This window comes from Trachurus trachurus (assembly GCF_905171665.1).
Source record: "Trachurus trachurus genome assembly, chromosome: 18".
Lineage (NCBI taxonomy): Eukaryota > Metazoa > Chordata > Actinopteri > Carangiformes > Carangidae > Trachurus > Trachurus trachurus.
Genome location: NC_139909.1, coordinates 16,755,959 through 16,773,786, shown reverse-complemented (window position 1 = coordinate 16,773,786; position 17,828 = coordinate 16,755,959). Strand labels below are relative to the sequence as shown.

General features: G+C 39.7%; 1 protein-coding gene and 1 long non-coding RNA gene across 2 annotated transcripts; one reads left to right on the top strand and one right to left on the bottom strand.

Moving 5' to 3' along the window:
• Positions 1-1,654: 1,654 nt before the first annotated feature.
• LOC311001272 (uncharacterized protein) lies at positions 1,655-3,679 on the top strand. Its single transcript, XM_083992317.1, has 4 exons — positions 1,655-1,997; positions 2,093-2,193; positions 2,880-3,035; positions 3,118-3,679. Exons 1-4 carry the CDS (start codon positions 1,793-1,795, stop codon positions 3,565-3,567), a joined length of 912 nt encoding a protein of 303 aa, XP_083848443.1. The 5' UTR covers positions 1,655-1,792; the 3' UTR covers positions 3,568-3,679.
• Positions 3,680-7,430: 3,751 nt separating this feature from the next.
• Positions 7,431-9,806, bottom strand: LOC311001285. Its single transcript, XR_014596153.1, has 3 exons — positions 9,594-9,806; positions 9,054-9,420; positions 7,431-7,467 (listed from the first exon to the last, which is right to left on the bottom strand). It is a non-coding gene; the product is annotated as an uncharacterized lncRNA (long non-coding RNA).
• Between the last annotated feature and the right edge of the window lie 8,022 nt (positions 9,807-17,828).

Genomic DNA, 17,828 nt, shown 5'->3' with positions numbered 1-17,828 from the left:
TGTAGAACGGACATGTTTACAGGAAAGAGTGGGGACTGTAAGCAGACATAGACGTCAGCATGTCAGCACGGTGGTCTGTGTGAGCAGTTCACTCCCTCCCTCCTCTGCTCAGTCCAACAGCCTGAGGTTTTATACCCACACCAAACATTGGACACTTGCAGTTCATTTCTTAAGCGTCATCTACAGCAGAGGTGTTGTCTTCATCAGGCCGTTTATCCTCCATGAACCTTGGGCACAGCCAGGATGATGTCCTCGTGTTTAATGCCATGTTGAGACAGTGTGGAGGAGTCGGCAGCCAGCGTGTGACCTTTGAATAGGAGCTGGATGTCTGTCTTTCCTGTGCAGCAGAGAAACACACAGAATTTAAAATATGGTCTTAGATTAATCATTGTAATGTGAGTTGAATCACAATACGGCCAAGTGCAATATCCAAATCTATATCCACATTTTTTTTAAAGATAAAATGTCTTTTGAGACCCATAAATGAAGCACTGAGACACAGAGAGCTAAGAAATCATATTAAAGGAACATCCTTGTTTGGTTTAAGACGTAACAAAAATGACATTCTTATTTCAATTTTTTCAACAATTCTTATTTCTATATGACAACAGAATGCAGAAATTACTTTTCTGACTGAAATCATGATTCCAAATTAATTTGCGATATTGCAGATTTTTTTGTTCTTACCTCTGATCCCAGGAACCTCTGACATCACTCTCTCCTTCAGCTGCTGCGTTGTGAGATTCAGCATCTGCTCCTTGGTGTTGGTCAGAGGGACTGAGGTGAACGCTCCTCTCAGCCCATCCTGAACTGTTACTGTTCCACGGCACATGTTTGTTGTTTTGTTGCTGTCTGTTAATCTGAGTAATGATGGTGAGTGCCGTTTTAAAGACAGAAGTCAGAAGATCCGCCTCCTCTCATCACGTGTCACCGAAATCACCTTCCTGGAAACTACCTGAATTTTATCTGTGTTTCAAATGCTATCACATTCATTATGTCTCACTGAAGCTCATTAAGGTCTATGCAGTTTTATAGTACATGCAGCAGAACATCATTCTTACATTGTTGGGGTTTTGGAAGCAAATTCAAAACAATGCATGAACTAATATTTAATAGTAAACCATAAATAAGACAATAAACCCAAGTGGTCATCTGCACATTACTGCATAATGCATTTTATGTTTTTATTTACAAGTAATAAAGTGAATTTGTTTTTTTTTATTGAGGGGAAAATCCAACTGCCCTGGCTGCATCCATGTGATTTCTTGTAAATGCAAAGGAGAAACTGGAAGCAACTTCAATTAAATCAAACAAACAAAAATATCTTGTGGCCAAACAGCTGATTCATGTTGATAAAACAACTCAGCAGTGAGGGTTTCTGTTCATCACCTGCAACAACTGACACATTTCTGTTTACTGCACTTATGATAAACTGGATGTTTAAAACAAGAGTATTACATTAAGTGATTTTATCATGTTTGTTTAGACAGAACAGACTTGTGTGAGGGCTGATATGTTGTTGTGGTGGTTTCACTCAGGCTGTGACCTGACCTGAACTTGAGTGGTTTCAGTTTTACAATAATGTTTATTTAGGAGCTCTCCTCCTTTACAGTTGCATATCTCTCCTTCTTTCCAAAACTACATCAGTGTACGTTTTAGTCTAAGAGACAGGTTGTTGTTTTATATTATGCACAACATTAGGCTCACGTGATTTCTGGTAAATTCTCATTAGAAGTAACGCACGTGCACACACACACACGCGCGCGCGCTCGCTCGCTCACACAGTACCACAATGGCGCGGAGTAGCAGCCACCACGAAACAGTCCGTCGGCTCCTAGAGAGACACGGACAGCTGCTGTTGCCCACCATCTCTATGCCCACCATGGGCTCCACCGTGTCAGCTGCTCCACCGCCGCCGGAGGAGAAGAAGACCGAGAAATGTTACGACCCCCAGGACGCGACCCTTCGCTTCGTGGACAGAGAGGACGAGTTTGACTGTGAGTGTCCAAAGTGTGTGTGATGGTGTCGCGTTTACTTTTGGTGTGCGTTTTGTTTGTGTGTGTGTTTGACGGTTTGTTTGTGTTTTACTCAGTTTTGTGTGAAGGTTTCCCGTCTCGCAGAGCGCTGATGTCCTGTGGGCACGCGGTCACTCCCACGTCACTGACCAACTGGTGTCGCAGGTTACTGGACCAGGTAGTTACTGAAATTACGTGTTTAATGGACGTTTTGACATGATCCCATATGCAATTAAGAGTGTAGAGCAGTAGCCTAACACATAGTCTGAAGTTTATGTGTTTATGGCCAAGAGAAATTTTAGGCTACTGTATCTGTAAAAATAAAATATATGAAACTTATCACAAATCAGAACAGTTTTATTGACATAGGCTCATTCAAATAGGCTAGAGATAAAATATAGCCTACCTAAAGTCTCTGTTTGTTATACAGTATACATGAAAATACGTGCATGTTTAAGAAAACATAACATAATAATTTCATGTGTGTTGTTTTAATATACATGCATTCATATTTAAATATCAATGCATATTGTTGATATATATACTGTATAGTTGCAGTTGCATTGCAATGTTAGAAATATTGATATAATTGATCTATTGACTTGTATATCCAGAGACTTTATCCAATATGAGACATTAGATACAGCATCATATATATTATATATATTTTACATCTACTGTGAAAATTCATCATTCATCACTTCAATTCAGCAATAAAAATGATCATACACAGTTTTTAAATCATTCAGAATGAACATTACAGGTTTGACACAAGCTAATGAAATATTTGTAGAATGATTCATTCTACAAATATTTCAACCTGTAATGTTTTTTATTTATATACTTTTTTATATTTTAATAAAGGGTGAAAGCAGGTTCACATGTGGACAGTTTGGTTGTGCAGTGGAGTGGCCGTTCACAGAGGTTCGTAAAATGGCTCTTCTGACACCTAAGGAAACGCGGTACTTTGAAAAAACCTTGGCTTTCAACGTTAACAGGGAAAACATAAACATCAAATCAGTAAGTGTCTCATCCAAACTATGATGTTTAACCTGATAGCATTTGATTTGTTGCTTAAAACTCTCAATTTATCACATCACAGTGTCCTGGATGTGGATCTTCAGTGGAGAGACAGGACGCCTCTGATCTGAAGGTCTCCTGCAGCGTGTGCACAGCGAAGAGAGGACGAGACTACGCGTTCTGCTGGCAGTGCTACAGGGAGTGGAAGGGTCCGGCTCCACGGTCAGACCGCTGTGGGAACGACGGCTGCTGCAACGAGTCGCTGGTGACACTGAAAAACTGTCCAGAGATCGTCTTTGAGGCTGTAAAGGACATCACTGGCTGTCCCGCCATCCGGGCCTGTCCCACCTGTGGCTCCTTGGTGGAGCACAGCAAAAAACATTGTAAAACCATCATCTGTCCGCGATGTAAGGTGAAGTTTTGTTTTGTGTGTCTGAAGAGTGCATCAAAATGTGGAGTACCTTACTCAAAATGCCCCAGTGGAGTCGCCCCCAGACAGACGTCTATACCTGTGTGGAAGAAGAAGCCATAATGTAAACACCTTTATATACCGTATGCATTTCAGTTTCTTCTTTTTCTCTGATGTTGAAGATTTTAAATATCATTTCTACACAGAAAACATCTGGAAATCAGAATATTTTCTATTTGGTATTAGTGAGAAAGTTCTAAGGTATATCATTTTTTTTATGTTATCAGTTCTCTCCTATGCATCCACCACATGTTGTTATTCACTTCGCTGTGTTCTGCTGTAGCCTCCTCTGTGTCCTGTGTTATCACCACTTCACTGCTCCTTTGTGTTCACTGACACGTCGGGCAATAAAACTATGCAGTTTGTTCAGGTTATAAATTATTTTATCCAAACTTTCTTTATTGATTTGTGCACAGAACAAACAAGATCACGGGCACTAATGCCCAGTGCTCATAACAGACAATAGTTCCATGACAGGTTGTTAACTCCCATCCTCCTTACCCATCCCATCCCAGGCCCACCCACCCAGGTTAAATGTTATTTGAGTGAATAATTTCTACCTCACATTGAAATAATAATTTAGCGCTGAATTTAAAAAAACAAAAAAACTACTAAAACAAAACTTCAAATGCTACAGGCTCTCACTTCCATCATTAAATATGTCCGTATTATATTACTGTCTTTATTAACACCATGACTTTGTCCCGCTCCAGTTCCTCTGACTATGTCCTGTTGGTTTGGAAGTTGCTAGAGCTGTTTAACCAGATCACGGTTGACAAGGAAAGGGCAAATACTTTCACAGCAGCACTGAACCTTATCACAACAAAATCTCTTTAGACCTTGTCCAGTAATTTACATCTTATACCTGTGGACATTAACCGGAAAGTACCGAATAGTCCAGGTCCAGTGTTTTGGCGTAAGACCAGAGCAGTGGACAAACTTCACTATCTGTTTATTATTATACTGAAGGCCGCTGTAAAACAATTTATGAATCCAACTGAGACAGAAACCAAACACATTTATTGACATGACTGCAACATTTTAAAGGAAATAATTTCATGCATATTTTAAATAATGCAATAACAATGATTCAATAATTGGTCATTATGACACAAACAGATCCAGGTCGCACAGTGAAACGGAACATGAGTGTTTATAGGAGGCGTCCTGTCTGTCTGATTGGCTCTTTGTGTTTTCTTCTGACCAATTAGAAGTCATCGTTGTAGAGGGATGTGTTGTTTGGTTGGTACAGAGTGTGTGGGATTTAAATGAAGTATGGACAATTCAGCTTTCTTGTTAACTTAGCAGAAGTATCAGATGCCAAGTTTGTCGATTGCATTGTAAGTTTGTTTTAGTGTAAATAGTTCAAATACTGGTTGTTTATTATATTAGAGATCAAACTTTTTAGAAGTTGGTCAGTATGAATAAACATGTTAGCTATAATAGTGCTGATATGATTTGTCACAGGTTTGTAGCCATGTCAGATTGTTAGAAATCACTTTCACAACAAAAATCAGAGAAATCTTCCCTGCTATGGTTTTGTCCGTCCTTGTCTCCCATTCCACCACTTTGACTGTCAGGAAGCTACTCTTCACCAGGCACCTTTACAATCCTATGAATGACTGACATGTGCTGGACTCCATATTCACACAGCATTCATTTCATAAAGTTAACGGGGTAACTCACCTACTCACATGGATTAGTGTTACGTAATGTTAACTGTGTTGTTGAGGCCTGTACTGTCAGTGTCAGCAGTGGCTCTTTACTTCAGTCGGTGTGTTTACCTGCGTCGTCTTGCAGCCTCTGACATATCTTCTCCTTCAGCTGCAGCACAGTCATGCTCTTAAACTGCTCCTTTGTGTCACACAGGTCCACCTCCATCTTCTCCCCTCTCACACCGTGCACAATAACTTTGCATCTTGTTTGAGTGTTTGAGTCGCTGCTGCTCCTTTCCCCTCTGCTGCAGAGTGTCTGCAATGGGCGTTGTTCAGGTAAAGCAGCGTGAACCGTTGATACTTTTACTTTAACCAGTAAAAAATTATCACTTTGTTTCCTCTTCATGTGCGGTCACTGTCCAAAACTATTTAAAACAGGCCTGTTAGGTCAGTGTGATTCTTTGTGTGACTGGTTTAACTCCTGTTTAACTGCTATATGTATTATGGTTTGTGAAGCTCATAGTTTTATATCATGTTGCATGAAATGTGCTTTATCCATTAAATTTTATTCCATTTTCCAATTACTGTTTTTCATTTTTGGCATTAAAGACTGTGCATAAATGACAGGCCCCAGTATTACATTTTCTATGCACATAGAAAATATCTTTATTATTGGCTCAGAGACTCCACACACTTTATAGATACAAACACAACATGTATTTTATCTGCTGTATTCAGTCTTCCTCCAGATGTTCCTGTTTACATCACACAGTTTCACACATGCACATGATGTTAAGTTTTTTCTACTTATAATATTTCTTCCCTGCAGCTGACCTCTGTCCTGTGAGTTAATCATTACTAACAATATTTCTAAATAAAGTTTCATTTCCCATGAACACACAGAGTCTATTTGATGTCTGACTCAAACAAGTGAACACATGTGGAAACTGTTCCTGAATGTTGAGACAGGATCACTAAGACTAAAATATTAAATATGAAACCACCTCTCCATGTATCTGTCTCACAGAAGTAAACCTGAGTCAAGGAGCTGCAGCGCCCTCTATAGGTCAAACACAATACAACACTGAACAATGAAGGCAGACTTGTTTTACGTAAAAAAGTGGGTAAGAGGTTCCGTTTAATATCCAACAAATGGACAAAAATGACACATTGCCCCCCAAGATTTTAGGATTTAAACAATAAACACTGTTTAGTTATTATTACACATGACACATGTTAAACATTTCTTTCATTATTTAACACAGGTGATATTCTGAGTAAATGCAGTAAAAACTTTAGTGTAACAGGTTTGTAAAGTGTATATGTAAAGCCAAGGATATTAATCAGTAACTGGTAGTAGGCTACAGGTTGTTATGTGCTCAAATACAATGTGCCAACAACTGAGTTTTTGACTACAGTTTTTCTAAAAGGCTCCACAGAGTAGAGTATTATGATTTGGACACAAACTGAGAGATCAAACTTGTTGGTCAGTATAAATATAGCAGGCTACATGGTATGTACAGTCTTTTTACCAATAAAGCCGTGTACGTTTAAGTTCCTGTGTGTGTGGGTGTGGAACTCTTCCGGACGCGTGTCCACAAACCAATGTCCATTCACGTGAGGTCGTTTGCATAATAATAATTATTTATTTACACATAAAGTCCAGGTAAGCACAGGATTGCTGCTCTCAGGTAAGTGTAATTCACACTGTTCAACACTCAATCACGGTAACTCACTCTGCGTGTCCTATACACGGTTTTACACGTCTTTCCCAGCTTAACACGGTCTTGACACGGGCTTGACACCAAGGGGGTGGATCTGACTACACGCAGGCGTAGCTCACAGTCGGCCATATGAGGACGGACAACTTGCTCTGACTCTGGCTGCAGTTACAGTGCAGTAGATATGTGATCCAGTCATCTGCACTAAAAAAACGATTCATAACTCTGTGTAAAATAAATCAATATGTAGCTATTACTTTAACTATTTGCATAATGTCACTAAAATGTTACTTTTACAAAAAAATATATATTATTAAAATGATCCGTGATTCTAAATATGCTGCATCATAACTGCATAAACGTTCATAAAAATCAAACCGTTTTGAAATCGGACAAAAACTGAGTAAGTTGTGGTCATTATAGCAGAATATGCACCATAGGCTTAATGCTCTGAGGGAGAGAGTTGCCCGTTCCAAGATGGCCGCCGTACTGGCTACGCCGTGTCTTTGGGAAACAGCTGGGGGTGAGTCATCTAGTTCTTATATATATCTATGCTTGACACGGTCAGAAAACTTTGTGCTCTCCTCCTCACACATAGCCTAGAAATCTAGACGCACCCTAGCGGCAGCAAAAATATTTGCTCCGTAGGTGGGTCTAGTACGGAAGCCGAGAACGGCCACGTCCATAATATTTTTTTTATTATCGTTTTCTCGTGATAACGACTTATTATTTCGTTATCTCGAGATAACAAAGTCCGTTTTCTCGTGATAACGAATTAATTTATTTCGTTATCTCGAGATAACAAAGACCGTTTTCTCGTGATAACGAAATAATCATAGAATGTGTGGTTGACATGGTTGCCTAACAACATGTTTCCCCGGTGCAATCGCTTCTGCTTACGGGGAAGTAGCAGCTGGTTAGCCGCTGTATGTTCGTAGCAGGAGGCTACTAAAGCGAGTCTGTTGGAAACATACACATCTACAGATCTAACGTAACAGAAGAGATGTTTTTCGTGGGATAATTGCCCAGAACCATGTGTAGAACTCAAATCAGTGAGCTGATTAATGTGATCACATCATCCTGATTTCAGCCTTCAAGAGCTGCCACTAACGTTAGTCTGCTCTGAGGAGCTGTCAACAATGAAGTACCGGTAAGTTACACTTAACGTTAGTTTGTTTACTGAGCTGGGTTTATTTAAGGGGCTACAGGTTAGCATAAACACATGAGAGTTGACTACGTTATGGCAGCTTCAGCTAAGGTAATGTTAGCTAGTTGCTGCTCAGATAAAGCTCATGAACACTGCTGTCTTGCCAAATGAACATTAGCCTACATGTCGGTGGTCGCAGGCAACAGGTGTCTGATGGTTCGAGATAAGGTTGTGATTTCTGACAGCAGCCAGTAGCTAACGTTAGCTTAGCTGAAACAGGATAGATGGGACCACCGGCCGGTAGCCCCTTAAATAAACCCAGCACAGTGACGTTATTCAAACTAACGTTAAGTGTAACTTACTGGTAAGTTATTGTTGACAGCTGGTGTGGACAATAATCACACCAGTGAGTAGAGTAGACTGAAGCAGAGCGATAGATAGATGTTATACCTATCGCTCTGGACTGAAGTTAACTGCCCCATGCTCGAGCTGAACAGTAGCCTCCTGTTGCTAGGCAACCACGTCAACGACACATTCTATGATTATTTCGTTATCACGAGAAAACGGTCTTTGTTATCTCGAGATAACGAAATAAATTAATTCGTTATCACGAGAAAACGGACTTTGTTATCTCGAGATAACGAAATAATAAGTCGTTATCACGAGAAAACGATAATAAAAAAAATATTATGGACGTGGCCGTTCTCGGCTTCCGTAGTCTAGAAACGAGCCATAGGAACTTTTTGAGTCTCGAACACCGATTGTGTTCACCAATCACAGCGCTCTATCTGTTTAGAGAGTCGTTGGGCGGCTTAACGTGATGACGACATACATTTTAATTGGCTTGTCAGGCTAACGTCGTCCTGCTCTTTGCTCTGATTGGTCGTAGCGCTAGCTAGCGCTACCCTATTGCGTGCAGAGGCAGTTTGAAAGACAGCCTTCATCCCGCCCCCTGGATTGAGCCGAGGTCTACCGGTCGTTTCCAGACTATACATTTTAGTGATATAGTCTGGCTCGTCAGGCTACCTCACACACACACCGGAGGCCAATTACACCCTCACCTATATCACCTTCACCCAACACAATACCCCCCCTGGTGGTCAAACAGAGAACAGGCAAAATGGCTCCTACATGATAGGCTAATAGTGTTTGCAGACATGTCAGTTTGTCACAAATCAGTTTATAATACAACTGTCAAAATTAGAGAGTCTTTCCATGCTTCCGTTTCGACCGTCCTTGTCTCCCATACCACCAACCCAGTCTGGATGCCCCGGTCCTCCACCACCGAGCTTTTCAACCACATGAATAGTTGACTCCGGCCTGATTCCATAATCACGCAGCAGGTGGCCATCTTCCAGTTGCCTGCCAGCGAAGACCAACCTGAATTGATCCACTTGTAAATCAAAAATAGATCAATGTAAGTAATTTTAATTTCAACTTCTTCACCTTTCATAATTTCTTCGAAAACTCATCAACATGAATGAATTATAGTGTTTTAAGGACAATAAATCATTATCAAGGTTTGAATGTGTCGGTGTCAGCAGTGGCTCTTCTGTGTTTTACCACCTGGGATGCCTTCCAGGGAGTGTAATTTCTCCTTCAGCTCCAGCACCGTCACGCGATCAAACTCCTCCTCGGTGTCACACAGGTCCGCGATAATATTCTTTCCATAAAGAGTACACAGGACAACTTTGATTCGGCTCATTTCCCTCAATTTGTGTTGTTTCGTGTTCGAGTTGCTGCTGCTCTTCCCCCTCTGCTTCCGTGTCTTCGATGCGCGTTGTTCAGATCTCGCCGCGATATCAGACGTTGACTTTCACCATTACATTGGTTTGTGAGGCTCACTGGATACATCATGTTTTATGAAATGTGCTTTGTCGATAAAACTCTATTCCTAAAAGCTTAACTATTATGATTATTATTATGATTATTATTATTATTATTTTATTTTATTTTTTTACATATTCAGCATCAAAAACACAAGATGAAAGTTTCAACTGAGACATAACTGTGAACAATGAATACATTTTACCCATTTGAACAGCAGAACAGGTCTAACATTGGTGGTATGGTAACAAGGCTTTGTACACCTTTTCAATATCACACAGGATAGGCTATATACAGAAATAGCCTATAATCCCTGCTCACAGACAGACTGACCAATTAATCAAAAAAATTAACCAGTTGTCAGTGTGATTCTTTGTGTGACTGGTTAAAGTCTTGTTTGTCTTGTGTTTACATGTTTTTTGAACAAATTATTTCTTTTGAGTGTTTTCTCTTCTAAGACTGTGAGCAGCATCGAGTCTGACTGTAAATGTGGACACACACTGGAAGTTAGTTGATAACACTGTACAAAGCAAACAGCCAGATGTGTTCAATGAGCACGGAGAAAAAAGCTTTAGTTTGATACCATCTTGTGATTCTCTGTTATTCCTGTGTTCATATATTATGGTTTGTGGGGCTCATTGTTTACATCATGTTGTATGAAATGTGCTTTATCAATACAACTTTATTCTTATTATCCCTACCCAGTCACTAAATTACTATTCCAGTGTTTGTTTATTTTATTTTCTACATATTCAGCATCAAAAATGTAAGATGAAAGTAATAAGCAGATTTCTACATGCAGATGATAAAGGCCCTGAGACTCCACACACTGTACAGATACAAACACCACATGCATTTTCTCTAAAAACGGATATTTTTAATAATAATCACTGCAGATGCTGCTGTTTCTGCAGCACACTTTATTTAGTCTAATAAATGTTAATAACTGCATGACTTTTTCTGTTAAAACAAATTGATGTTTTACTATTTTGTATTTAGATGAGCAACTGTGTGCTTCAACTGAGACATTAACTGTGGACACTGAATGCATTTTAACCATTTTCTCAGCTGTATTCAGTCTTCCTCCAGATATTCCTGTTTACATCCCAAATAAAACCTACAGGATACGTTCAGTAGGCTACTCATTGCACATGATGTTAAGTTTAAAAAAGAAAGTTCTTCTACTTACTTCTAATATTTCTTCCCTGGAGGCTGCTGAACAGTGCCCCCCTCCTCTCTCTCCCCCCCTCACATGGACAGTAACCACACCCCACCTTACAATAACTGTGAACTGGTCTTTACATTGCTGCAACACACACTATACACACACTATACTACCTCTGACCATGTTCTCTGATGCCCCTGTTTCTGTTTTTGTCTTTCCTTGTTTACACTCCATGTCCCCCCCCCCTCCCCCATATGGACAGTAACCACACTCCACCTTACAATAACTGTGAACTGGCCTTTGCATTGCTGCAACATACACTATAGTACTACCTCTGACCATGTCCTCTGGCGCCCCTGTGTTTTCTTGTCCTCTTTTTCATGTACATAATATGCCCATGGGATTCTGCACCATTGCACATTTTGCACTATGCACTTTTCACTATGTAAGGTTGTATGCTCCAACGTAATTTCATTGTTATTTATGGCAGTGACAAATAAATGATTGATTGATTGATTGATTGATTGATTGATTGATTGATTGATTGATTGATTGATTGATTGATTGATTGATTGATTGATTGATTGATTGATTGACCTCTGTCCTGTGAGTTAATCATTAATATTTCTAAATAAAGTTTCCTTTCCCATGAACACACAAAGTGTATTTGATGTCTGACTCAAACAAAAGTCAAGGCAGGATCTGTAAGACTAATATGAATCCACTTCTCCATGTATCTGTCACACAGAACTAAACCCAAGGTCCAAAACTGTAGTGCCCTCTATAGGTCAGTCACAACTGAACACACATACAATAAAGACACTTGACTTTAAGTTTGAAACAATACACACTATGATATAAATACACAATGACACATGTTTAACATTTCTTTCAGTCTGTAGTGTAATACAAAGGTTTGTCAAGTCTGTATGTGCATGTAAAGCAAAGGGTATTAAACAGTTGTAGAGCTAGTACATGTTGTCTTCTGCTCAGTGTGAATAGCCTACAATACAATAGGCTACAAACTACAGTTTTTCTAAAAGGCTCCACAGAGTGTTTAATATGATTTGAACACAAACAGAGAGATGAAACAACTTTTTAAAAGGTTGGTCAGTCTGAATATACATGGTATAATAGCGCTCATATGATCTGTCACTGGTTTGCAGCCGTGTCAGTTTGCCACTTATCATCAATACAACTGTTAAGATTAGAGAGCCTTTCCATACTGTCGCTTCGACCATCCTTGTCTCCCATTCCATCAACCCAGTCCAGATGCTGCGGCACCCCCGGCCCTCCACCACCAGGTATTACTAAAGACACATGAATAGTTGACATGTGCCTGATTCCATATTCACACAGCCAGGGAGTCTTCGTCCAGATGCCGGTCACTGAGGACCAACCTGATATCTTAATAAAATAAAATCATGTAGGTAAATTTAATTTCTCCTTCTTCACCTTGTTAAGATTCTTTGAAAACTCATCTACATGAATGAATAACTATATTAAGGACAATGAATCATTATCAAGGCCTGGAAGTGTAGGAATCTGTGTTTACCATAGTTCGGTTGCAGCTCCTGTATTATCTTCTCCTTCAGCTGCAGCACCGTCCGTCACACTCTTAAACTGCTCCTCTGTCTCACACAGGTCGATCACCTCCTCTCCTCTAAACCAGACCACCTTGAGTTTGATCATTTTTTCCATCTTGTGCTGTTGAGTCGTGGTCAAGTCGCTGCTGCTCCTTTCCCCCTCTGCCTCTGAGTGCCTCCAATGGGCGTTGTTCAGGTGAAGCAGCGTGAACAGCCATCGATGTGCAGTCACCATCCAACTATTTGAAATATGCCTATTGTTAGTGTGATTCTTTGTGTGTCTGGTTTAACTACTGTTTGTCTTGTTGTGTTTTCACGTCTTTTGAACACATCATTTCTTTTATTACTGTGTTTTCTCTTAACAGCATCCAGTCTGACTGTAAATGTGGACACTAGTTTGTAGTTGATCTATAACAAACTGTATAAAGCAAACAGACACATGTATTCAAGTCTATTTGATGTCTGACTCAAACAAGTGAACACATGGACACAGTTCTTGATAGTTAAGGCAGGATCAATGAGACTAAAATATTAAATATGAATTCACTTCTCCATTTATCTGTCACAAAGAACTAAACCTGAGTCAACCCCAGGTCCAGAAGGAGCTGTCGCGCCCTCTGTAGGCCAATCTCAGTATAACACAGAACAAGAAAGACTGACTTGTTTTAGAAAGTGGGTAATTGGTTTAATATGAATAACAAATTAACAAAAACATCACATTCCTCCAAACAAATTAAAGATAAAAACAATGAACAATGTGATAAAAAATACACAATGACAATGTTTCTTTCAGTCTTTAGGGTTTGGGTACAATATGTCAAACAAATTAGTTTTTAACTGCAGCTTTTCCAAAAAGGTCCACAAAGTGTTTAATATATTTTGAACATAAACTGGGAGGTAAAACAAATTTGGTTTAAAAATTTGGTCAGTATGAATATACATGGTATAACTGTGCTTATGTGAGCTGTCACTGCTTTGCAGCCATGTCAGTTTGTCACAAATCTCATAGCTTTATTAAACATTAAAAGTAACAAATAGGCAGACAAAAAATCCCCACTGTTAGACATTCAGACCTCTGGAGTTCAGCTCTGGCCACTCTCTCTGGTGTGATATTAGATGTAACGTGTATCTCACAATAGAACAAATACAACCATTACATTTTACATTACATTAGAGCACATTCTAAAGGACCAGGGGGCTCTTCCGTACTTAGGCTTTGGCCATCCTTGTCTCCCATACCACCACCACCACCACCGGGCACCACCACATGAATAGTTGACATGTGCTTGATTCCATTTTCACGCAGCAGGGAGTCTTCTTCCAGAGTCTTGGCACCGAACATCATCCTGAAATCTTTCGCATTAAATCAAAATGAAAATCATTTCTCCTTATTCCCCTTGTAAAGTTTCTACGAAAACTCATCTACTTTAATGAATGAATGAATGAGTTTTAAGGACAATAAATCATTATCAAGGTCTGAAAGTGTGGTATTTACCTGTGCTCAGTTGCTGCGTCTGTATTATCTTCTCCTTCAGCTGCAGCACCGTCATGTCCTTAAACTGCTCCTCGGTGTCACACAGGTCCACGATCCCCTCTCCTATGGGCCCACGCACACTGACTTGGACCATTTCGCCCCCAATGTGTGTTGTTTAGTCTCCGAGTTGCTGCCTCTGCTGCTGCTGCTTCTTTTCCCTCTGCCTCTGAGCGCCTTCAATGGGCGTTGTTCAGATCGCGCCGCGAGATCAGGCGTTTCACCGTTACGCGTTATCATCGCCATACGGCTACATCAACGTGCCATTAACAACTATTAAAAATATTAAGTCAGTGTGATTCTTTGTGGTTGAAGTCCTGTTTGTCTGGTTGTGTTGACTTTTGAACACATTTATCTCCTCTCTAAGACAACATCGAGTCTGACTGTAAATGTGGACACTCACTGGGAGTTTGTAGTTCATTTCATTTTTGATTTATTTCATTCATGGTATGTACATTCTCACATAGTTGTACATATACATAGTGTAGGGGAGAGTGGGGTAAGTTGAGCCACTTTTTGTAATCAGGATTGTGGTATATTGATGTGTTGATGAAGAGAAGGGAACCGCCGACACGTCTTTTCTTGCATTCAAAAAGAGTTTATTACAAGAAGAAGAACAGTGTACAAAAATGCCTAATCGTGGAGCATCTCTGGTGCCAAGAATTGAGAAGACTCTCCCTTAGCCTGAAATCTCAAACCTTATATACGTTTTCTAAAACTCCACCTTCTCCCACAGAAGGATATAACTGACCAGGATGGTCAGACAAAGACAGGATCTAAAAACAGAATTTATCCTTAGCTTTCTGACATTTAACCTCTTGACCAAGCTAACTTAAGAATAGATAGTGTCCAGTATCCCCAGAAACTATGACCCACCAAAGATGGGTAATAGACAAGAAACACATATCTCAAAATACATGACAAGACAGATTCTTCCTGGGCTAAATATAGAACCTGTGAAGCAGGGCATTAGTCTTACACATTTCTTTACTCTAGACAATACACAAAGAAGAACATAAGATAATACAAGACAATAAAGAAAATAGTTTAGGTGGATAATATACTACATATTTCCCCCCTTCGAGGCACGTAGAGTCTCGAAAAAATAAAAGATAGTATAAACCTTAGCAACTATCATAATAAAATTAACAAAAATTAATACATCAAATCTATGGAGTGTGAGAGCGAAAACCTGTCAGACAGCCAATCTTTCTTAAATTTCCATCAAACAATCAAGACAGGAAATTCTCTCACGGTCCCTCTGCCTTAGGCAACCACATTGTAGTACTCCAAATCAAAAAAAGAATTACTAAGATTTTTACATAAAATAACCTAATCAGATACATATGGATACCTCAGAGAAATAAAATCAAAACAATGTCCAACTTCAGGCTGGTCATCCCTTCGGACCTTCCATCGGACCTTTCCCTTCCTAACATTACTTACCCTAAACGCCATAAAAAGAAAATATCTGAGGTGTCAATATATCTGCATACTAACATTGACAATGACAACTTTAATACATAAAAACATAAATCACATTATCAAGACACTGCAGCTCCTTCGCAGCATCCGGTTCCCACTGTAGACTTCATTAGTTCACGTTCAGTCCCTTCTTCATTGTCCACAATCAGATACATCTTTTCAGGATCTCAGAGTCCCTGAAGAATCATTCTTATGGTTGTCTTCCTCCAATATCATCCTAAGAGGACAAATGAAAAAACACAGCAGTATCTTTTTCGACAAACAACAGTTACTCATTAAAACATCCAACGCATATAAACACATTAGACTTATATCTCTATTGTTACAAAATCAATTTTTTTTTTTTTTCTTTTTGCAATTTTATTCTATCTTATTTTTTGCAATTTTATTCACAAACTCTCATCCATTGTCTAAGAATATTCGATCAGGAAGTCCCCACCTGCTTATGACCTTTCTGCACAGAAACTTAGCAAAAACCTTGCAAAAATTTGACAAAACTTAGTGAACTTAGCAAGTGATTGAGCATCCTTTCGCTTGGTTGGACAGGCTTCTGGCCATCTACAAAATCTGTCCACAACTACCAGCATATATCTTTTACCTTCAACTGGTTTTATCATATCAACAAAATCCATTACCAGCTCTCGCATTGGACCCCTTGGCGTTGGAATGTAACCTGGTGGAACTGTAACACCTCTTCGAACATTATTTTTCAAACAAATAGTGCATCTGCCTATAATGTGATCAATTTGTTCTAATAAGTATGGTGCCCAAAATCCATATATTTTTTTTTTGATGATCTTTCTTCTCACCTCCCCCCTTGCAACATGGGCCAACCCATGTGCCTCTTGGATCATCAATCCCAACAGGTCAGGCGGTGCTATTATTAGACCTTCATGATTTCTCCAAAGACCTGTGGAATCTTGTGTGGCACCTCTGTCAATCCATAATTGTTTGTCTAATGCAGAAACTGCTTCCTGCATCATGTTTACATCAGTAAGTGTTATTTTATCTTCTAAATCTACTTCGTGTGTGACTAAAAGAATTTTGCCTATTTTATCCGCTCCTGTTACTGCTTTGGCAGCTTCATCAGCAGCTTTGTTACCTTGGGTAACTCTTGACGTGTCATGTTTGTGTGCTGCACATTTTGCTATTGCTATTTCTTTTGGTTTCATCATAGCATGCAAAAGTTTCATGATCTGAGCATGATGCTGGATTGGGGAACCATCAGTTTTCTTGAAACCTCGATTTTTCCACACTGATCCAAACAAATGACACACATTATGAGCATAGGCAGAATCAGTGTAAATTGTTACACGCTTACCTTCTGCCAACAAACATGCTTCAGTTAATCCTACAAGTTCAGCAAGCTGTGCTGATGCAGGTTGAGGCACCACTTCAGCCTTCTCTATCACAAACTCTGTTCCCTGGGCTTTGACCACTGCATAACCAGCGCTCAATTTATCTCCCACCCGGTAACATGATCCATCAGTCCAGTACTCCAAGTCTGCCTCACTTAGTGGGAGGGCTTGCAAGTCTGATCTTAACCTGGAATATCTCTCTGCTTCCTTGACACAGTCATGCGATTCACCATCTTCTGCAGTTGGGAGATTTTCAGCCGGATTCACTGTGACACACCTCACTAATGTAACATCCTCCTGCTCTAAAAGCCTATGGTAGTCTCTAAGCCTAGGCATTGTTAATGTATATTTACCATAATTCAAAAGATTTCTCAAACTATGATGAGTGAGAATCGTCACAGGATATCCCATTGTTACAGCAGATGCTTTTTCATACATCAGAGAAACTCCTACCATTGCTCTATAACATAATGGCAATCCCAACTCTACTTCTGAGTAGGCAGTGGAATAATAGGAAATGGGTTGAGGATTTTTACCTGTGCCTGTTGGCTGACAAAGAACTGCACACACATATTTACCCCCAACTGAGGTAGACACATACAACAGAAAATTCCTTGAATAGTCTGGAAGTGTCAAGGCTGGAGCCTCCTGTAGCCTCTGTTTGACTGTTTCAAATGCCAAAAGGCCATCCTGTGTCCAAGAAAGATTACAATGTAATTGAACACTTCCGGCATCTTTAATCATGGCTCTCAAAGGCCCTGTTAAACTAGCATAATCTTCTATCCATGCAGAAGAATATCCAGCAATACCCAGAAATGTCATCATTTCTCTTACTGTTCTGGGTTTAGG

What these genes read in the sequence shown, in the direction of transcription:
- LOC311001272 (XM_083992317.1), top strand. Translation starts at nt 1,793, where the DNA reads ATGGCGCGGAGTAGCAGCCACCACGAAACAGTCCGTCGGCTCCTAGAG. An exon ending in CAGAGAGGACGAGTTTGACT is followed by an intron (nt 1,998 to 2,092) that starts GTGAGTGTCCAA and finishes TGTTTTACTCAG; the next exon opens with TTTTGTGTGAAGGTTTCCCG. An exon ending in AAAACATAAACATCAAATCA is followed by an intron (nt 3,036 to 3,117) that starts GTAAGTGTCTCA and finishes ATCACATCACAG; the next exon opens with TGTCCTGGATGTGGATCTTC.